Raw genomic sequence first — 21,873 nt, 5'->3', positions numbered from 1 at the left:
TAATAGTTTGAAAAGAAAGTTGGATTAATGCGAAGCTCAGTGCGATGACTCAAAAACTATGCCCTGACCACTCAAACTCTCAATTTGAACGATGAGTCAAGATCCTGAATCATTAATGATTCATCTGACACACTCATTATTAATTGGATCTACTGCTTAGTAGCTTGGGAGAGGAGGAGAATTGTCGGGTTTGTGGAGTTTTATTGCAAAAGAATTGAGGCCGGAAGTTGCGGGGGCGGGGCATCTCATCGATCAAGATATGCACATGTAAAGTAAGTAACTGCGCTGTGCTGCTCGATCATGCAGTCAGTCATATCATTAAATAACCGGATCATATCAGAGAAACGGATAAACACGTTCTTTTTCTGTTGTTGTTAGTACTAATAATTCTGCTTCTCTTGTTCTTTCCTACTACAGTTTGGTTCTTTTTTCTTCTTTTCTATTTCTCTCTCTCCCCGCATTTATGGAACGGAAGAGCGGGTGTTCCCTTTGGATCATGACTGTGTCCGGTTAAGACCGGTCCAGAATACCGGGACGGCAGACATTGATCAGAATACATAGTATATTGTGAAGGAAAGAAAACATAACTGACATGAAGGAGCAGAGTGAATTGTTGAGTGGCAGATCAATCTTTGGCTTACATGTCTCGGGTAGCAGACGAATCGAAGCGTCCGTTCGGCAACTCAACAATACGACTGTGACAGTATCAATACTAAACTTTTTCACACTACTGCAGGTAATAAATATCATTAACTAGGTTCGGCGATACGATAATAATTCCTCTAATTAATTATGTACAATAGCAGATTATCCCCAGATCATGCTATATCCTGCAAATCATAATTATTCGCATCTCCCGGCATCGAGTTTCAGTTAACATCTTTGACAGTCCTGCATAATCTACCTAAGTTATGCCCTCATTTCCCTCTCCTCGTGAACGGTTTGGACCCTGATCCACCCAGCTGATCGGCAATCATGTCCAGACCAGACCAGACCAAACCGAATCATCTGCAAGGTCCCGACCACGCCAGTCGAGAAGGTAGGGTAGCAGTAACAGATGATTGATTGGCGATGCAGGTTTTCCTTGGTCAACCTCGCCAGCTCACATAGCCTTTGACGAGCCTCCAAGAAATCAATTATTCTTAACATTAATCAAATCGCAGCGGGGGTCTCTGCAATCGAGAATTGCTTTTGACTCCAAAGACTTTTGAAAACGTCAGCCTGTGACGCTGACATGACCGGAAAATAGAATGGTTCAGCCCTTTTCTACCATGGGAAACGGGAAGCCCGACATGCAATCTGTAAGCCACATACGACCATCGAGGGGACTCACTGGGGTTCACTTATTCCATGCAGCAGCCCATGACTGCCACCCTTTCGCTTGTTGCACCGTACAATACAGTGTATTGTATCAATGTGTGCTGAGTCTGGCTTTTCAACACCCAAAAGGTTGAGCAATGAGATAAGAATGGTCCCTGGAATATGCTCTTCCAACCAGCCTATTCGGGCCCGCCTCGGACAAAACCGCGGTGTGTAGCATGTTGTGTTGTGTTGTGCTCTGCTCTGCTGTTCTGAGCTGACGACAGATCATGGGTACCGCCAAGACGAGTGGGTTCCTCAAGACATGCTATTGACGCATCTAGGCTGTCTCTACTTCTCTGTCAGTCCGTCTCCTAGTACAAACATCATTATCCCGACGTATTCTATCTGTACCACGAGCAGGAATATTCCCTCGTATTGAATGCCATGATTGATATGAACCAAGGCCTGCATCATCGTAATAAAAAGTAAAACCACTGCATGGGAAGCAATGGTCATCCGGCACGGCTTGGCTAGCAGGTCTAATCGGCCGTCACTAATCATCAGATCCCCCAACTACTCGGTCGCCATGTGGCAGAGTGTAGCGTCACTGTACTGGTGCAGTACGGTACAGTACTCTCGTACCTCGCATCACTCCCACTGACCAAAACGATTGAGCTTAGCCTCATCTTGCTCAATTGGTAAGAAACAGGATCCCCTCCTCTAGGTCTTGAAAACCCCCTTCATAATCAGGCAGGCATCCTGACGACAAATGCCCAGAGAAGCGTCGAGATTGCATATCTGCTTAACAATATGAATTATCCACTTGCTTAATCTTCGACTCAACTGGAAATAGAGTCAGAGCTCCACTGTAAACAGTCAGTAAGGCCAAAACAGTCATGGGTCCGCTGCTGGCTTATTGGAGGCGTGCCGACAAGGGAAGAAAGGGTCACTGCGGATGGGATTTTGGGGTTTGAGCTCGCGCTATTGTTATTGCAGGCATACCAAAACGACATGGAATTATATGTGGCGGAGACAAATTGCGTTGAGTAATTCAAGATGAAATAAATCATCTTTTCAAGGGAGAAGACATCGATAACAAAGGGGTTTATTTCAAGCCTCTTGAACAAAGTTTTCTCGATCTGAAACCCCAGGCGCTGCTCTTTCAAGCCCAATCTTGTTTCAGCAAATGTTGCTCCAGCCCTTTGATCTCAGACCGAATGAGTCCTAACCAGCAAGACAAGAACAACTCAGATCAGATGGGATCCTGCACGAATAGCAAACACCAGCATCCCATCCACGGTTCGGCCACGGCCACGACTCCCCCCGGCCGGATGACAGATCCGTCGTGACCTCCATTCCGAGCCCTTGATGTCTTGCTATGGGTCATCCGGAATGGGTCTTCTCGTTCGCTAGACCTGGTAGCTCAACCTGTCCGCTGGATCCAGCCCGTCATGTCCCGTTCCCTAGGCTGACGACCTGACAACCAATTGGGACGTGAAAACAACAATGATGCGACAATCCGAAGAGTATTGTTGTCTCGTCTTTTTCGCTTTCGCTCCGCTTCTCAGCTTCATATTGATAGAGAACCTTCCATTTATATGAAAATGTGCTCAGAAGGACAACCAGAACCTTGATCAAGAGGCCGGCGAACGGGACGGGAGGAACCCTTTGGCTTTCCATTTCTGGGACGAGTTTCTCGACTAGCACAACGCCTTGCATGCATCCACCACATCCATCAATCCATCGCTGTGGGCCTCCTGTGCTACGCGGCCCGCTCTTTGGTCCAGAGGTCGCGGTCAAGTACTGATTTGCAGTTCGGAGCTGCCCCAGGGCTCTTTGTAGGTCTTTACAGTTGAGCAAAAATGCTGAGCGCTACTTTAGGAATACTCTCAAAGGGACCTTGACCGGTCGACTTCACCACATGCACCATCAGGCGCACCATCAGGCACGCCACCGAAGCCACGGCCCCAGTGGACGCTAGCGAAGCTGAAGATGTTTGAATACAGCAGTTGAACTTTTGACCCAGCAAACGGCCCTGTATTTATCACTGTATCGGTCAACGTTAGAGCGGTCACAAGCTCTCTGGGTCCCTGATTAGCATTGTCTGTAGTGGATACTCGTCACTCAGAGCACTGTAGAGCCTTGAGTAGCGATAAAGTACTGCCACACCAGGCGAATATTCGTAGCGTACCGTGCGGGTAGCTTGGCACATCCGAGCAGGAAATCGTCTCCCAGTTAGAATGAAGTGCTGTCAAAGAACGCTTTGTGCTGCCGAAACCCAAATTTAGTGTGTTAAAGCATACTGTGTGTGCAGAGCGGTGCAGTGCAGTCGGCTGTAGCGCGAGCAGTCTGGCAGTGCAGATGCTGGCAGGTGCTGGCAGGTGCTGGTGCTAGGGGCATTGGGGCGTCTCCTTCCTCCCCGGCCAACTTCCCTGTTTGGCCGCACCCACTCCCGCTCGTCAGGTAAGGTAGGAGAGGAAGGTACCTCCCCCATGTTCCTTTCCGCACGCAGTACCTACCTTGGTACATCCTCGTCTCCCGTCCTTCCATTGTCGCTTCCTTTCCTGGGCTCGCTCGCCGCTGCCGCTCTCATTCCCTCATTGATCGTCTCCGCCCTCCGTCAACTTTCTCCCTCAACTTGTTTTTTGCTTCTCGACGAGAGTTGCAAATCACAAAGGGTGCTGGAGCTTCTTTGTACGTTTGTGGCGGTAATCATTGTTACTGCCAACGACAAACGCACAGCGCTCTCTCATTCATCTTTGTCCTCCTTAATCGGAGAGAGGGCCCCCATTCTTGCGTTTCCTTCGTTGCGGCTTTGGCTTTCGTACGCCCAGCTCATAAAAACAGCGGCCTCACTCTCGGCTCACCTTGTTGGATGACAATGTGACAACGCTCCTCACCATTTCTCATTAGACTTTCCACACCGGCAAATCTTTCTCTCCTCATCAACGGTCTCCTCCAAACTTAACCTCCTAACCTTCAATCCGCGAACTCGATCGACTAAACGTCACGCTTCCACGCTTCCGCCCTGCTCCTACATTGATCGACATAAACATTCAACTCCGCGAAATTTCTCACTCCACGGCCTACCGAGGCTCGTGATATCCTCCAGTATGAACTCGCTCAAGGTTCCCGAAAGCGGGCTGCAGCTCGAGGGCTCAACTGGCAAGGACGCTAGTCTGCCTTCCCAGGCCTTTGCTCTCACCCTGAGCGATGTCCTTATTGAGGACATGATCAAGTGTGTGCAGAATGGCGATGGCGTTCAGCTTTCGCTTGGAGCCAACCCCGTAAGTTTGCCAATTCTATAGCTATTTGACAATGCGATCCCAAAAAGATCGCGGGTCAAGACATTTGAGCTCGTGTTTTCGGTTGCTAATCTCACCCGCAGACTCTCCTCTACGGCTCCAAGTCCCATACCATTGCTCCTCCTTCCGACTCGAACCCATACGACCTTTACCTCACACGCCCTTTCGAATCGACTCGAACGGCCGAAAAGATTCCTCATACAGGCACTCTTTTTGAAAAGCCCAAGGGTGCTGCTTCGAAGAAGTCGCAGGCTAGCAAGGCCGACAACACCATTGATGCAAAGACCGCAAAGTCCAGCAAGAGCGTTGCATCTTCAGGATTGGATTCTGATATCGAAGCTCTTCAAAATGGACTTGCGGCTCATGCTGCCTCTAGGGAGAAGTCGGTCTCACTTGCCTCTAGTTTTGGATTAATCATACTGACATTTATTCAAGGGCACGCGTGGTTGACAGACTACCCGCGAAGAAAGGCGCGATCAAGGCCAAGAACAACAAGACGCTTAGCTCTACCGCTCCCCGATCGATTCCCCAATCTCCAGGTCAGGTGTCACTAGGCTCTGCCACGCCCAACCCAACATCACAATCCCTGGACCGAGCCAAAGGAGACCGCGCCATGCTGGTGCATGAGCTTGCTGTGCAAGATCGTTCATTTGACAACCTGTCTAAGAAATGGGAAGGCGCGCAGGAAGACATGGAACCCACACTACGAAAGGTTGCCGATTACCTCGATGACAGTAGGAAATGGTCACTAAAGAAACGAGCATGGAAAGACCTTGATGTTTGGAATTACGATTATGATACCCAAGAACTACGACAGAAGGCGGTTGACAATGCTGTTCGACAATACGACAAGCAAAGGATCACCATCGCCGAACCAGAGTGGGACAGGCTATTGCCTAAGGAGGAACGAGGAACAGGGAAATGCCTGAGCCGAGTGCAGGCCAACCTCACCAAGATCAGCACTCCATCGATCAATGTGGAAATGGCGGACAGTGGCTCCACGCCTCGTGATAACGAAAATGTTCTGGATACTAGTCGGCCAAGAGCTGGCGGAGAGGCCATGTCTAGGTCCACCTCCAATCCTATGTCCAACAAGGCCAAAAAGCCTACAGCTCAAGAAGCTCAGGTCAAGCGTCTCTTGGGCAAATCCAAATCCAAGACGGCTACAACAGCTGGGGCAAAGCCTGCATCAAAAGCCACTTCGATCAAGGCATCGCCTACTAAGCAGCGACCCGCGGCTGCGCCTAAGGCGAATGGAGGAAGGGTTCTATCGCAGGCAATCATTTCCAACTCAGACAGTTCAGAGGATGACGCCGCTCCCATGATCCAGTCCAAGCCAAAGCCAGCCCCCAAGCCAGCTCCGAAGGCGAAGGACACGGTTGTGGCCAAACCACGACCTCCGATGAGGGAGCCAGTGAAGCAGCAGATCACGGCGAAGCGACCTCGTGAAGACGACGACTCCAGCTCCAGCTCTGGAACACCTTTGTCGAAGCGCATCAAGCCCAAGCAGCCACTTCCTGGCCCTCGACTCAAGCAGCGACCCTCGGATGGAAGCCAGAACTCTCGCGGGACAGTCACATCGACTTCGATGAAGAGCAAGAACACGTCGCCAACAAAGTCGTCGCCTCTTGCATCTTCACCACCCACCAACGCTTCGGATCTCGAGAACGAGGCACAGTCTGCACCAATCGTTGTAAAGAAGCGCAAGGTAGAAAGCTCAAGCAAGCCAAACGCTACAAAGCGACCAGCTACCGCAATCTTCTCCGACGATCTTGTGCAAAAGGCACAGGCGTTCAAGGTTTGCTACCAAAAGTACGAAGCCTTGCACAACGAGGTTTCTGCCTTGAACAATCCTTCAAGCAGAAAGCTGGACCACCTCGTGGAGATGAGGAACCGACTGAAAACGATGAAGATGGAGATTTACAGTGAATGCCCTCCCGAGAGGAGCTAAATGGCAAGAATAATACGACAGGCTGAATGAGCCAAGGGGATTGATTTCAACGGCGTACAGCATCACGACCGGATAACTTTGACAGTCGCATTTTGCATTGGGAAAACAGGAATTGCATGAACAAGAGCTAACCGGACAGGAACAAAGCTCTCTTTGATATTTGCATCGTTATTTGATACCACATGACAAGCCAAGCCAAGGCAGGCAGTTAGATTAGGCAAGAGCCAAACAATACAGAAAGTGTTGAAAATGAATTGAGGAAGCATCCAATGATGAATGTGACTGTGATTGGCTAAGCGATCAAAATGTAGCGAAGTCATGGAATCAATGGAGGCACTTCATTTTTATGGACTCCTATCAGTTAACAACATGGGGGGAATATGGGTTCCTGTGATGACGTGAGGTGCATGTGATCATGGTGCGTGATTTACCTAGAATTTACCAAATTGGGCGTCACGGGGATGTCTAGACCAATGTTTGGTGGGCCGAATGAACGGACGGGTGAGCTGATTCAGGACCCTTAGACAAAGTAGAGTTTAGCAAATGCAGTAGTGGCTGATCATGGCCTTTCAGCCTGCTGAGCCGTATATGCAACGATATGGAATTGTTTATCAATAGTAGCACTTTGCTTCTGGTCTCTGTGAATGGGTGTCTTATGCACGTAGCCGCAGGCAAAAGAGGTTTGCTTGAAAAATGATAAAGCAGTAAAGGGGACAATGAACCTGCATATTTTAGCTGCATTACCTGTCTGCAAAAGACAACGAATTAATTCTACAGAATTCACATGCTTATGTTTAAGAAAATATGAGCAAACATGGTCGTGAAGACATATAAATGCCGTACAGAGTTGCAAAGCCTTTCCAACTCAACATCTGCCTTTACTCATCTTTAATCAAAGCAACAAGTCCGTCACCGACAATGGCAGCCAGACGTTCACAGTTCGTCGACACCACAGCCACAGAGGCACCTGGGCTCTACTATCAGGACCCAAGATACATCTACCATGTTCCCCAGACTTCGCTCCGAAACATGGCCCCCGCGCCTATTCGTATGACCGAAGATTACTACAATCAGACGTATCCTCTTCCAGCAACTCCCCCAACCCCTTACATTTTCAATGCATGTTGCCGCGGTCGTAGCCGCAGCCGCCGACGTCGTGCCTCGCGCCCCTCCAACACCTATGATAGCGATGGCTCAACGGATGGCTATCCGTCATATGGAGATGCCCAGCCGACCCAGCAAGGAGTAGATCGCCTTCCGCCTCGAATCGCTCTGAAACAACTCTCAGATTTTCTTTACGCGGCTGCTATTTTCTACGATAAACAGCTCAACGAATTCGCTCACAAGCATTATAATAGCGGCTATACTTCCAACAAAGCTCTTCGCCAGTTGCTATGGAAGGACTGGATGGGCCGACGCGACGATGTCACGCTCGAATCTTTTACGTCTACAAAGATCAACACCACAACGCTGTTTCGCCAGGTCGAGGCAGCTGCTGAGATGCCATGGCTGGAGGATCCAGATATCGAGGCACGGTTTAACTCCACCCTCAAGATTCTACAGGGCATGTGTTTTGAGATTATCAGATTAGCTGGTAAAGCGACGAGTGATTGGCAAGCTTGTCGTTTTCTGGCTGATGAATTGAACAATGCGAGATCGTATGCCAGCCCTGAGGGGCCTGTTCAGCGACACTTGTTCAGTGGATGGGATAAGCCAGAGTCTTGGTGAGCGTAGAAAGGGAGGGAAACATATTTGGATTTCTTGTTAGAGGTGCTTTCTCATGTTTGGAGAAATGGTTTGTTGGAGTTGAGATGCACATTTACATGCAACCAGAGCAAGGATAAGAGCTGGAATATGCTAGGGCGGCCAATCGGGAAGACAGTGGAGACAAGCTCATAGCTCCCTCCTTGTCTGTCAGTGTCAGACACGTGGATTATGTCGATCTTTCCTTTTATTGTTGCAATCTCTTTGTGGCGGTGCAGATTGCAGAGCTGTGGCGCTTACGCACGCAGGCACGACATTCAGAAAAGATATGATAGGAAGATGTGCTTAACCCAATTAGATGTTGGCCAAAAAAAAAAATCGCAACTTTTTCTTCTTCTTCTGTAATTGTTAGGCTTGTTTTTTTTTTTTTTTTTTTTTTTTTTTGGTTTTTTTTTTTTTAAAAAAATTAGTAGCCAGTTAGGAGTCATCATGTGGGTTTTTTTGGTGACCCTTTTCTTTTCCCCGGATTGCCTGTAGAAAATTCCTAACGAAACAGGGACTAAATAACGTTATGTTCTAGGCTTGAGGCGTGTCCGATATGTCTGCATAGCTGTTCTAGCTTGTGCTCTCAAGCGCTTTTCTGATCAACTTCTCCTGTCCTGAAATTTTGACCTCTAAAAGTTTCTCGCCACACCGACAGCATTTGAACTGACTCTCCCTCCCTCTCGTGGTGAAATATCAGTGGATCGCGATCTTATCATGGGTATCGAAGCGCTTGATTTCCCCCAGATGTGGGAACGTCCCAGCTACACTCAGCTGGCAGACATACTCAAGACTCTCGAACTTAGTCCCCCCATATGGAACCATAAGCGTCGCCGCTCAGAGATTATCGAGGAGCAGGAATCCTTGGCCAGCCAGCGCAAGGCCGAAGTCACTCGTTATCTTTCCTCCATCATCAAGAGCCCCCTATCATGGATCGAGGATGACGACGAGAAGGAGATTCTCTGGACACAGGCGAGCAAGCGTATGTCAGAGCGATGCGGACGCACGGCTATGGGAGAAGTCGTTCGGAGCTGGCCTTTTGAAGACGGAGCGGACGAGTTTGAGCTGATTATCAAAGAGCCCGCCCTCACAGGAGACTCGCTTGGCTTCAAGACCTGGGGATCGTCGTATGTGCTTTCGCAGCATCTCCCTCGAATGGCTGAGACCTCGCTATTTCGACTGTTTGACGAGACGCTGGGCCAGCCAAGACCTGATGTTCTTGAACTTGGATCTGGAACAGGACTTTTGGGTCTTGCAGCTGCCGCTTTCTGGAAGGTCCCTGTAGCTCTGAGCGATCTACCGAATATCGTGCCCAATCTGAGAGAAAACGTTGCCAAGAACGCCGAACTCATCAAGTCTCGTGGTGGATCACTTACAGTCGGCGACCTGACCTGGGGTGGCAGTGAGGATGAAATAGACCAAACTCTTTTTGGACAACCGAATCAGTTCAAGGTATGTTTCGTAGGCGATTGTGATTGTGATTGTAAGGGGGAGAGGGATGGTTTTATGACTCTTATTTGCAAACGACTTGTTTTCTAACCGCCCCTGTGACTCTAGATTGTCCTCGCGGCTGATCCCATGTACGACGATGACCACCCAGCACTTCTCGCTTCCGCCATCAGTGAGCACCTGGCTCTAGGCTCAGATTCACGCGCTGTCGTCATGGTCCCGCGTCGGGACGTCACCACTGGGCGCCTCCTTGAGTCGTTCCGCCAGGCTATGCTTGACCTTGATACGCCGCTGTTTTGCGAAGAGGAGGACGAGCTTGCTGGCCAGGATGACTGGATTGAGGATGACGAAGCAGGCAACGTGCGGTGCTGGCTTGGTGTATTTAGTCGAGGCGGTTCACCGCTGCCTTTGAGTAGTGATGCAGCCTCTGTTGTATAGGTGATTAGGAGGGAGGAAGGGAGGGAGGGAGGGAGGGAATGGAGTCAGGCGACTTGGACTTGAGACGAATAGGGGATATGGACCGGAGGAAACACTAGAGGACTAGACGACTAGATGATTAAATGACTAGATATAAATTGACTGATTGATTGATTGATTGACTGCTTGATACAGTAGTAAGGAAACGCAGCAAGCGTAGACAAATGACTCTCTGTAAGCAATGATACAGTTGACCCCTTGAAATTTCGTGAACAATCACCAGACGCTCTCCGGGCGAGCACTTCATAAGGCCTTCTTCTTCTTCCACTTCTGGACTTCTATTTCTCCCCTTTCCCTCCACTTCCACTCGCCCAACAAAAAAAACACGTTTCCCTAAAGCCCCTTTCTTCAATAACGATCATTGTTTCTCCTACGACATACCTGCAAGAAGCCTATTGTTTGATATCTCTTATTGATATCCTATGACTTCCTATTGTTCCTGCTATTTTTCATCTCTTCTCAAGCCTATGATTCACTGTCGATAGCTGAATAGCCTCGCTTAGCCAGTTCTGGACCTCCATAAAACCCTCCCGGTCCCTGACTTCTCAACCTCTTCTTTTCACAACCCTACAACCCAGTCATCGTGATTAAGAAGCTACTTTCCCTTAGTCACAGACATCTAAGTCTACCACCTGAGACATCACGCAATCGTAATTCTCGTTTGTTCCATGAACAACAGACTTGGCTCAACCGCACATCACAAACTACTTAGCTGGACCTAGGACCACTATCGGCTTGGACGTTTCTTGGACAGACACAGTTTTGAATCTTATCCAACATCAGCTCATCACTAAACCTTTGTTACACACTACCTATAAAGACTTTGATACTACTCCTGGCCCATCATGACCGGTAAACCAGTTTACAAACCCGAAGAGATCCGCTTCGCATTGGACCTTATGGTTCAGGACCTGTTCAACGAAGAAATCTCTCTGGCTTTTCGACAACGCTTCGACCGAGAGTTGACTGACAACCAGATTCGATATTTGAGGAACAAGTATGGAAAGGACCCAGACTATGGGTATGTTGTATTTACCAATATCATATTATTTCATACGTTTGTTAACTAACATGGTACTTGTAGATCCCCCCTCATCAATCGGCCAGCAAACAAGAAGGTCAAACGAAGACGAGCTGCTATTGCAGCGGCATCTGTAACATGTCCTACATCAGAGTAAGTTCTTTTAAGTTCTACATAGCTGTCCACTAGTTCATCGATATTGACTATGGTTATAGGGGCTCACCCGGTCCTTCGAAGCGAACATGCAGAGAGCCATCCTCTTCATCAGCTGGACTTTCCCTCTCCCCCCCAGATCAACGAACAGGACTATCACAGATACCACCACTCCAGCTGGAGGATGACCAGTCTACACTCTTCTCTGCTGCTCCTCAACTTCAGATACCAATATCCCTATCTCAGTTTGCCAATATTTGCTCCCCACCCAGGAACTCTTACACTATGCCCTCGACTCAAGATGCATTCGCTCCTGGGCCTTCAAGCAATCGCTGGCAAACACAGCCAAACACAACCTTCACTACTGATTTCACACCTATCAACACCCAGTTCGGCCATTACAATGTCAACACTCAAGGCCGAGGAACTTCGCCAGCTACCAACACGACACTGAGCCCGAGATCTCTACAACTTCCCCAAGCCCAACCCATCCACAACGCCAGTTCTACACAACAGCCAGCATTCAACTCCTTTCTGAATATAAGGTTCCCAGTCACTTCTCCCCAGCAAACCGTAGGCGTTCAGAGCGGGGCCTAGAATGCCCCTGCTACCCAACGCTCGCCGTCCTTCACGCTGGAGATGCCCGCGCCCAACTTTTCCCAAATTCCTGATCCTGTATATAATGATCAGCAGGCGCCCCCTCCTGCAGCGTTCCTTACCGAGTCGAAGCAAGAAGTTGTCAAGGAGGAGGAAGATTCAGCTCAGTTCAGCTGGGAGGAATACGTAAGAGCAGCTCACCCAGCGGCTGACCCAGCTTCCTCAAACCAGTTGCTAACTCGACACGTTGAAGTTTTAAATGAGCAACTTCAGCTGTGCCCCCCTGATGCTGTCAAGGACGAGCACGAAGGGATTGCACAGAGCTCATCGGAAGTTGGTCCTGGGGTCAAGCAAGACACCGAATCGGGTCTGGATCCAACTACGATTGACCCACGACTGTTTTCCGCCAATTATGATGAAGAATTGTTTACAAAGAAGCTTTCTTTCTAAGCTATACTGTAGCTTAGTGCGTGTTTTATATACTTGGGAGACGCTTGAGAATTCTGGCTCGAAGGATGACCAGGCTGTTCACTGCCTTACTCAATTAGATAGGGAATGAATCCCACTGTCTTGATAAACCCAACCTTTGTTTGATGGACTTGATGGGCTTCAAGGCGATACTAGTTGCGGTGACTTTTTTTCTATATAGCTATTTTTCTTCGAATACTGTTGATAATCCAGATAGGCAGCGACAAGCCTTACTGATATGCACAAATCGAAATGGAAACAGGGGGTGAGGCCAGGGCATGAATTGGATACCTGGGGTTTTTAATCGCTTTGGTGTAGCTACAATAACAGTATAACTATTTCAACCGTCTGTGTCACTCAGGATATGTGGCTTTGAAAATCCTCCAAGGATCTCATGAAACTTGCTATCGTGTCATCTTTGACTTGAACAGAGTCGACCGTACCCTCCAGTTCTCTTCCATCGACACGCTCGCTAGAGCCTCCCAACAGGGTATCTCGTGCATGTAGAAATGAATAGACCACCGCGTAAAATCTCTTCAAAATGCCTCTCCATCCCGGCATAAACAGATATATATATAAAATTGTCGTATTTATAAGTGTATTGGCACAATCCAAGGCCTTTATAGCTCCCAACTCCCAGTTCCAGTATAAAACAATAACATTAGACGTAGCGTATCATGAGCGTAATTGGTTCGGCGCCATCTCAAAACCTGGATAAAGAGTTGAGGAGAGCCCGACACCGTGCTTAAACCACAATGCTAACATTGCGTCGTGTTTCAACCTCTTCAATGGGAAATTGGAAAACAACTCGGAAAAGGTCTCGGAGGTAGGCATATCTTTGTGAGCTCTTCATCATCATTTGGATACTCTTGGCCATTTCTTGGGCAGTGACTCGCTTGCCTCGGGCCGGTAAATTGTGGTGTCGAGGGATTATAGCATCAGTAAGAACCGAGTTCTTATACTGTGCCAACAAGTTCGAATGTGAGATAAGGGAGCCGAATGACCCAGGAGGGAGATCCTTCACAAAGGTTTGTAGGGCCGTCGCTGCAGCTTTAGGGTCATGAATGGAGTCACGATTGAAGCCCAAGTTCATAGCAGCTGCAAGAACAAGTATTTTGGCGCGTGTCACATTTATATCTTCCGATGCGGCGGTAGTAGTGGCGGTGCTTGAGGTTCTAGTGCTGCTCTTCGAGTAGCTTGAGAGGTTAGAGGCACTACTAGACCATCGACCGCGGCTGTTGTCGCTGGGCGTGCCAAGAACAAGAATGTTGGGCATGGTGGGTGAACGACTTTGCGGGGAGATGGGTGTGTCTTCAAATTCGGTTACAGGGGTTTCGGGAACAACAGGATTCCTTGGTTTCTCCTCCTGACGTCCGCTCTTAACACTATCATGCCTGGAGCGGACTGAAGACGGATTTGATCCACGACTCTGTCGACCGTTTTGGTCATTCAGATGCAGGGGAAACGGTTGCCCTGGGCGTGGTGTTCCGCCCCTTTCAGGCCGAACTTGGGCCCAGTTGTCCCGGAAAACATCACACAGCTCCAAGCAAGCTGTAACAGTTGAGCTTAGCAATTCTTCATCTGGGGGCCTTCCATCTCTTCTGTTCTGCCTGAGATTGAAGAGCATTTCTGCCAGAGCCCAGCATGCTCTGAGCAATTGATCTGTCTCTTCTGCTAAGTCATTCCGTTGCTTCATAAGTCTGTGACATAAGGCGATGTAGAAGTCCAACGTGCGCTCCCTAAACTCTTCTGGCAGATTGAGATCCTGGGCACTGTACAGACTGCCGACTTGTTAGCAATGTGTAATTTTCGAATTTGTGACACTTACTGGTTGTTGAGCTCAAAACTGACACGCAAGACTGAATCGGCAGCTTCGTCGTTGCGTTGTCGCACCTCAAACAGTGCTTGGCAAAAGTCGCGGCAAAGATCAAGGTTGACCTTGACATTGAAGTTACTAGCATCCTCGTCCCGGCTATTGTACAGCCGCTGGCAGAGTTTCCAACAAGTTCTCCATGCTTTGTCGTGGGCATCTGGAATACCACTTTTACCAAGACCACGCTTGCGTTGGATGGAACTCAGCTTAGACAAGCTGTTGCAAAGAGTCCAACACTCTGTAAGTGCATCTCGGAGGGTTTCGATCTCATCTTGTTGTTGGGGTACTGGCATTGCTTCCGACTCGTAGTCCTCGTCGTCGCCCTCGGCCTCAGTTTGTTCATCAATTTCTAAGCATGTTAGTCACGTACATCACCTCAATTTCTTGCAACCTACTCTCAAGACTGCTCGTACTGCTTGAACGTAACCGAGCTCCATCATCCAGCATGGACTGTAGGTCCTGGGCCCGAGGTGTGGCGCTGTCTATGTTGTATCGCACAGGGTTGACATCAGTCATGATCCCAGGTCGAGTGGGATGGGTCGACGTCTGGTAATCACTTAGTATACGATGAGAAAGAAGAATGAGTGTAACTGACTTTCTCCGATGCGCCATTATAAGATAGACTTTCGACCTCTGATTTTGGGGAGGTTCTGGGGCTTGGACCTTTTGTTTCTACTGCTGGAGGTGGAGCAACCTGTTAGAGGTTAGATGGATGGGATTATGAATACAACAAGGGTTGAAGCATACCCAGCTAGAAAAGCTCTCGGGTGCATGGATGACAGAGACAGCTTCCTCGGTACTCGATTGACGCACACTCTCAGGCAGGTTCGTAGTGAGCATTAAAAGCTGATACAGGGTCAGTTGACACCTCAGAAAAATATATTGACCATTTGTGCTTGAGACTGACCTCTGACCTGCGGGTAGACTTTCTGTCCGTAACTTCCTTCTCAAGATCTTCTGAAACATCGTCCTCAATCTCGGTTGTCTCTGTGCCATTGGAAGTAACTGGAGAAGGGCCCACGATGTCACTTGGACTCATAACATTGTAAGAGCTACTTGACATACGATTGACGGAATTCGGCCGAAGGGAAGATGAGTCGGTGGCAGGAGGAGGAGAAGAGCTGCCATAACAAGTCAATACGTATTCCAACCACGGTGGTTCCAAGCACATAGGTCCGAGTGTTGACGTACAATGGTCTGAATGGAGAGCGACGGCTCTCATGATCTGTGGGTGCAGACATATCTGTCTGAGGATAGGCGAAAGGGAATTGAAGGTTTCCAGTCGATGACCTTAGAGGAGCTTCAAGGGCCATGGCGGGAGCTGAGGAGTCTGAAGTATCGAGCTACTCCAACGGCAGTGGTTGTGAGAGCTCCGGTGGGAGAAACAGGCCCTTAAGACAAGTAGCAGTTCTAAAAGGTAACGCAAGAACGCCTCGTTGCCTTTACAACACAGTATCCTAAGGTTGGATCGTGATCAAATCTCGTCAAATACAAGAAAGGTTGAGACTGCCAACAATTCTCGTGGCAGTGAAGAATGGATGTGAGCTTGCTGGTCGGTGGCCGGTCGGTGGTCGCGCGCGGCCAGTTAAGTGACCCGTGATCTGACAGATGGTGGTGTACTGGGATTTGAAGTATGCGCAACTAGCTTGGCCAGATAGACGGTATGGGAGAAAAGATTGACCAGCTAGTTACAAGATAAAAGATGCCAAATGCTGAAGAGAGGCTCAATAGGACCCAGCAATGAAGTAAGTAGCTGTCCAACAAAAACCAGCTCACCAAAAGCCGAACCAAAGAGTCAGAGGAGGAACAAAATGGAGGGGAAAAGGTTTAAAGAGACAGGCAGGGTCAAAAGCTGGAGCACCAGCGGTTGCGACAACAGGCTAAGGCAGACAGACGCCAGTCTGACAGGGGTCGATAGTCAAGGTCCCTTGTGCTCGCAGCCCTGTTGCATTGGAGCACTATGGGTCGGGTGCTGAATGTCAAGGTAATGTGGGTTGAGTCAAGAATAAGCTTGACGGGAGCGTTCAAGACACGGTTCCCACCCTTGACACCTGCAAGAAGCTGTATTGGACCAAGCTGGCTATCTTGCTGTCATGAATTCCAATTATGTGCGTGCTATCCTGGAGGGGACCGTTAATGCGGCCGGCGCTTGTCGGGAACGCGATATTTGACGCGATGAGAAACAAAAAGACGCGAAGATCGAGAATGATGCGTAGTGAGGATGGTTGAGCTTGATTATACCTTCTTCACACCTTGAGAGGATCGATTGTCCGTGAACTTCAGGGATCAACCAACAAAATCAATTTGACAATCTAACCTCTGCACTTGACAACGGTTCGATGTACCTGCGCACAGGAGAAAGATGACTGTGAGTAAATAAGGGTTGGGTCGTCAATGGGGGTGTGTTCTGGCTGATGAAATATGGGAGGTGTGGATCGAAGCCTACGAACCCAGGAATCTGCGGCTACGGCACAACTTGTGACTTGAAGCTCTCCTGGAACAGTTGAAAAGAAAGCCCTGGGCTACTCTAGATGGGTTTGCCGAGAAGGCAGCAGGTGGACCAGTCGTAAGTGGATCGGCGAACAGATGGGACTTATGAAAGATGATGGTAGATTTGGGGGCCGAAAGGTGTTGAACTCTTAAGCATTCAATGGGTTGTATTTCTCTTGAGACGTCTGACCAAGATCTCTTGCTGTCAGGCTGGGAATTGTGCCTAGATTTACTCCGAATATGGCTTCATCAGCCGAAGAGAGGGTTGGACCTAAATCCAATAACATTGACGCAGAAGTCATCAACTTGTAGTACCATAGGATTGAATCAGATGGCCAAGACAAATGGAGAGGCGGCTAAGCGTAGATGGTCGGCTCTTTATTTTTCTTTTCTTGTTTTTTTGGCTTTGTTATGGAAAATAGGGTGTGGTCAACACAACCAACCTATCGATTTCTTCTGTGTTGGTATGTATTGCAGTGACTTGATGCAGAGAACTTCAATGCGTACTGGTTGTCGCTATTAGGAAATGCCGAATGCAATCGACTGCAGGTAAATGAGTGAGACAAGATATGAGTAATTTCAGCGTGTTAATGGGTTGAGAAGAGTTGTCTCTTTGCAAGGACCAACAGCCCAGTCAGTTAGTTCTTGCATCGTGTAAGTCCAAAGTACCTGCCCGCCCTTGATTTATCATGGTGGACGGGAGGCCCACCCTGGTAAGCACCTGCCTTACGTACAGATCTCAATCATTTTCCCGCGATAGCCCGAGGCAGGTAGGCGCATGTCTATGAGACATGTCACGGAAGGTGACTTCTGAAGTCCCAGGCACATCTTCAATGGAACTTCATGTTTTCCATCATTCATGGCCCCCAAACGACATTGATACCCAGTTTCTCACCCTTCCGCTGGTTCTGCGAGTCAATTTCAACTACGTGTCTTGTCACAGAATCGGAAGCTACACCACTTCTGCAGCTCGACAATTAGTTGTCCGTTACTTTGCGCTCAGCTAACAGTTTGACTATGGACCGCGTTGAGACAATCACAATCGAAAACTCCAACCGCCCGCTCAGCCAATCAAATCCCAGACAACTGGTCAGGGTAGACGGATCGTGGCTTCTAAACCCGTGGGGCTACATTAATGAGGACAGGCGTCGGCGCTTAAGTCATGGTGGGACTGGTCAATCCTCCGCAGTCCCCCACCTACATTACTTCCACCAACGACCTCGAGCCGTCCAATTATTATGCATCGTGGAGCCTCTTCTTAGCAAGATCCGGTACCCAGCCTGCGTCCAGCCGTGACGAATTCAATGCCATGTGCCATGGACCGCTGCGCAGCATGAACGGCACGGAAAGTGACACTCAAGTTTCAATGCGTATTCAGCACGATCGACAACCTAAACCACTATCACAACAGACTCCGTCTATTCACGCAAGTGCATAGGCATACGGTGGGAGTCAAAGCATCTTATGATCCGGGCTTGGTTCCTCATTCCGCCATGGAACCTTGAGTTTACAGACATGAGGTCGGCATAGTCTTGCCTTGCACAAAAGCGTCATCGTCCTTCAAGCATGTTGGTTCAATACATGTAAGTTCTGTTGCTTTTCCTGACACCATTCCTCCTGGTTCACCAAGGGTTGAACTGAAGCGACCGTTGTTGGCCCGCGAGTCAGAATTCTTTGTCGAAAATAGTTCAATGATCAATCGTTTCTCTCCACTTCTCTACTACTTTGTAGAAGATGTTGAATGGAAACATCCACAACGCTGAATCTCCTTTGGTGCTGATGCAGTAAACGCCCAGGGCTCGCAGGGGTGCCACCAGGATGCTGGGCAAGCCAATCAATAACCCAAGCCAAAACCCAGCAGTTTGGTCACGGCGGCTTTAGCAACGCTAAAACGAGCCAGTGGCCCCACTAGCCGGGGCCGCAGGGAGCACATCCCTTCGCGACGCACAGTCCGCTGGCTTCCATTGGGACGGGACGTGGCTCTCGTAGTTAAGCTTCTTAGCAAAAGCTCAAGTCGTCAAGAGCTCTCTGCATTAAAAACAAACAGTCAAGTACCCTAACAGTTGAAAAGGTTGGGTCCAGAGAACATAGCTTCGCTTGCTATCTACTAGCTGTATCACCTTTGGCTAGGCGACTTTCTCAGACCACCTGATACTTTAGACACTTCACACTTGTCCATTGTTTAAGAGTCTTGATACCTGCATCTTTCCTCAAGGATTATACTCGAAGACCCAACGGAGCTGCACCTGTGAGCACACCCGAGCGTATTGAGGTTTGCGGAAACAAGAAACAAAATCAGACTCTACTGTTAAACTTACTGATGGTGTTATAGAGTGGCATAATGAGTTCAGTGCAGTTTGTTTATCTCATATCACTCGCGTTATGACAGCCAACTTTGCCTGGGGTCCCCATCCTACAAGCTGTTTTAGCGTGGTGATACACTCAAGGCCTGCTGCATTGTCTCAGCCATCACAGACTAAACAGATTGTCGGAATTGTTCTAAAGATCGCCAATCCGACCAGCCGGTGCGGGGATATCAGTTCCTCGTTAGCCGGTTGCGTGTACCCTTGTTGTTGTTATTGCTGCTGTTAAGACCTGACCTCCACGAGTTCTCTCGCGACATTCAAAAGAGTGCAAGCTTTCCGCTCCTAAGACAGGGATTTTTTTTTGATGTTTTCCGGTTGCAGGATGCAAGGTCGTGAATATGGCACGGGCTTTATCCGCCCCGGAACACTTCCCGAAATTCATAGCCGGCGAGTCTGAGCAATCCATCGATACTACTCACAGATCTTCGCCCGCAACACACGATAATTTGTGATTCCGACTGATCATGCGACTCATGGCTTCTACGAAGCAATACAGAGTGATGAAAGTGGTCTTTAACGACGCACAAAAAAGCTGTGGGGTTGTGCAGTACATAGGCGCCAGCCTGATCAGCATGTCAACTCCTTTACTATGATGATGATACGATATGGTTTGTTTATCTCGTTGTACAACGTAATGACTCAGGTTTCCCATTACGGTATCCTGCCCGTCCGAGTTTGTCAGATTTACAAGCAGGATCGTGCTATGGCGATCAGCATAAGCTCAAGCGCGATTGTTGGTTAACACTAAATACTACACAAGCCTGCAGGACAATTTAGGCGCGGTGGATGCTCTGGTTCACCGTCTTGATTCCCAATTTGTTCTGATCATACCAGGATGTTATAGTGTAAAAGAACATTGTACTTGATCTTACGCACACCACGCCCGAGTACATGGAATGAATTCATCGGGCAGCAGTTCACTTTCCTTCAACCAGCAGATACGTGTGCTCTTGGCATTTGTTCCACTGCGTTGAGGGGAGCTTGGCCTATAGGATTGACTGAATGGTTTACCCTCATCACACTCGAAAAATAAAAGAAGGGCCTCAAAGAACGTCTATCGTAAGCAGCCTTAATGGCATTGGTCCCGGCATGCGCATCGATGATTAGTTTACTGCGCTTTGTGGTATGGCAAAGGCCACCGACGTGATCCTGACAGCTTTAGTGTAAGAGCCTCAGTGTGAATAATCAAAGAAGATGCATGGTCCAACAGAGTTACAATGGTGAACAGCACCTGATAGCTCCCCCTTTCAAGTGGAACAGTATTACGAAACCTTTTGTCCTATGAGCTTCACTATCCGCAAGTTAGGGATAAGAACATCACAGCAACCTCATTTCTTGATAGAAAGACTCTGAATTGTTGTCCCCGGCAGGGCTGTATCGCGATCCGTCGTTGGGGTACCACACGATGTTACATCCTTTGCACCGACAACAGCACTGACTAACCAACAGGTTATACTCACAATGCTCTCAGCGGAGCCACAACCTTGCTATATCAAACCCGATATCAGATAATTAACGGTGCTAAAGTCATGGTCAATATTTCTTCGGTTGGTTTGGTATAGCAGCCCGCCTTTCCAACGGTAGATGCTGTTGGGCTGACGACACACTTGTCCACCTTCTCCTACAAGCAAACGAGCCGAGAGACAGCCAACAGGTCCGCATGAATGTTCAAGGATGTCCAGGCAACACTGGAGCATAGAAACATACAGAACGCTCAACATTACCGCGTCTTGTATATCAGGTGAGACAGAGAATATGCGAGACAACTTTGCTAGTCTTATCAAGGTCAAAACAACGTTGGCGTAGTTTCATTCTGTGTGGATGCCTTCTTGAAAATCTAGTTAACTGTTGTTTCTCGCTGCAACTGCACATCCACCGCTCTTTGCGCACAGGCCTGAGACAACACAGAAATACCCCAACAACTTGTCCTATCGTTGATGGAAGTCAACTCTGGTCATGTGAATAGTATGCAGGATGGCGCATCATCCTTGACCCAAAGATTTTCCTTTCCGTTCAAATTGAATGCTGTAATGCAAGCAAGGGCTGCTCAAACATTGGTTGAGTCCTCAAAGTCTCGGGAGGGTCTTTAAAGGGTGCTGTCGATTATGAAGACTCTTGTACTCTGATACTGACACCCTGATGAATTCATTGCCTTCCCTGCGCCGTCAAAATGACATATTTCGGCTACATTTCCCAAACGCCAAACCATGCACAACTAACCCGTTGCTACTCATTCACGAGGACCTCCTCTATACGTTCTGGCTCAATTGCTGCTTCTTCTCGTTTCGTCCGTCGGGAGTGTACCTAGTATTATAGTTAGAAATCGCGTTCTAAGCTGTGGTCTGGAGGTCGTGTCGTACTTGAGAAGCTTCTCGATAAGGTCGACGTGGGTCATGATCATACGGCGGCAGCAGTATCGCTTAAGACCGAGCTCGTCCATAGCGTCGCTATATATTTCATTAGTTTTCTATCAGCGCCAAAAAAAAAAACAAAAAAAACAATAGTCGACCTACCCATCAGTCTTGCGGGGATCTGCGATCAGTTGAAGGTAGCGCTCCCAAAGGTCTCCAGTGACCTGTCAATCAATAATCAGCAAGCGCGGCAGGCGCATCAGGTTTGATGACCTACCTTTCCACAGGAGAAGCAACGGATAGGAATAATCATTTTGACGGGGT

The 21,873-nt window shown here is 48.6% G+C and overlaps 5 protein-coding genes across 5 annotated transcripts; 3 read left to right on the top strand and 2 right to left on the bottom strand.

Annotated features, from left to right (window-relative positions):
* Window positions 1-7,320: 7,320 nt before the first annotated feature.
* On the top strand, window positions 7,321-8,664 carry EDB82DRAFT_490961 (uncharacterized protein). The gene has a single exon (XM_025726289.2). The coding sequence runs from the start codon at window positions 7,393-7,395 to the stop codon at window positions 8,284-8,286; it is 894 nt and encodes a 297-aa protein (XP_025588324.2). The 5' UTR covers window positions 7,321-7,392; the 3' UTR covers window positions 8,287-8,664.
* Window positions 8,665-8,722: 58 nt separating this feature from the next.
* EDB82DRAFT_490959 (putative methyltransferase-domain-containing protein) lies at window positions 8,723-10,216 on the top strand. Its single transcript, XM_025726300.2, has 2 exons — window positions 8,723-9,756; window positions 9,862-10,216. The coding sequence occupies exons 1-2, from the start codon at window positions 9,022-9,024 to the stop codon at window positions 10,189-10,191; spliced, it is 1,065 nt and encodes a 354-aa protein (XP_025588325.1). The 5' UTR covers window positions 8,723-9,021; the 3' UTR covers window positions 10,192-10,216.
* Window positions 10,217-10,905: 689 nt separating this feature from the next.
* On the top strand, window positions 10,906-12,451 carry EDB82DRAFT_552214 (uncharacterized protein; the record flags this gene model as incomplete). Its single annotated transcript, XM_025726311.2, has 4 exons — window positions 10,906-11,251; window positions 11,315-11,404; window positions 11,467-11,977; window positions 12,098-12,451. Exons 1-4 carry the CDS (start codon window positions 11,076-11,078, stop codon window positions 12,449-12,451), a joined length of 1,131 nt encoding a protein of 376 aa, XP_025588326.1. The 5' UTR covers window positions 10,906-11,075.
* Window positions 12,452-13,122: 671 nt separating this feature from the next.
* On the bottom strand, window positions 13,123-15,853 carry EDB82DRAFT_92047 (uncharacterized protein). Its single transcript, XM_025726322.2, has 7 exons — window positions 15,534-15,853; window positions 15,250-15,463; window positions 15,090-15,188; window positions 14,938-15,036; window positions 14,738-14,888; window positions 14,298-14,691; window positions 13,123-14,250 (listed from the first exon to the last, which is right to left on the bottom strand). Exons 1-7 carry the CDS (start codon window positions 15,653-15,655, stop codon window positions 13,215-13,217), a joined length of 2,115 nt encoding a protein of 704 aa, XP_025588327.1. The 5' UTR covers window positions 15,656-15,853; the 3' UTR covers window positions 13,123-13,214.
* Window positions 15,854-21,447: 5,594 nt separating this feature from the next.
* On the bottom strand, window positions 21,448-21,862 carry EDB82DRAFT_521661 (8 kDa subunit-domain-containing protein; the record flags this gene model as incomplete). Its single annotated transcript, XM_025726334.1, has 4 exons — window positions 21,448-21,502; window positions 21,559-21,645; window positions 21,712-21,773; window positions 21,827-21,862. 4 exons carry the CDS (start codon window positions 21,860-21,862, stop codon window positions 21,448-21,450), a joined length of 240 nt encoding a protein of 79 aa, XP_025588328.1.
* Between the last annotated feature and the right edge of the window lie 11 nt (window positions 21,863-21,873).

The sequence above is a fragment of the Fusarium venenatum genome, assembly GCF_020744135.1.
Source record: "Fusarium venenatum strain MPI-CAGE-CH-0201 chromosome Unknown EDB82scaffold_1, whole genome shotgun sequence".
NCBI classification, from domain to species: Eukaryota; Fungi; Ascomycota; class Sordariomycetes; order Hypocreales; family Nectriaceae; genus Fusarium; species Fusarium venenatum.
This window is presented reverse-complemented; position numbering and strand designations above follow the sequence as displayed.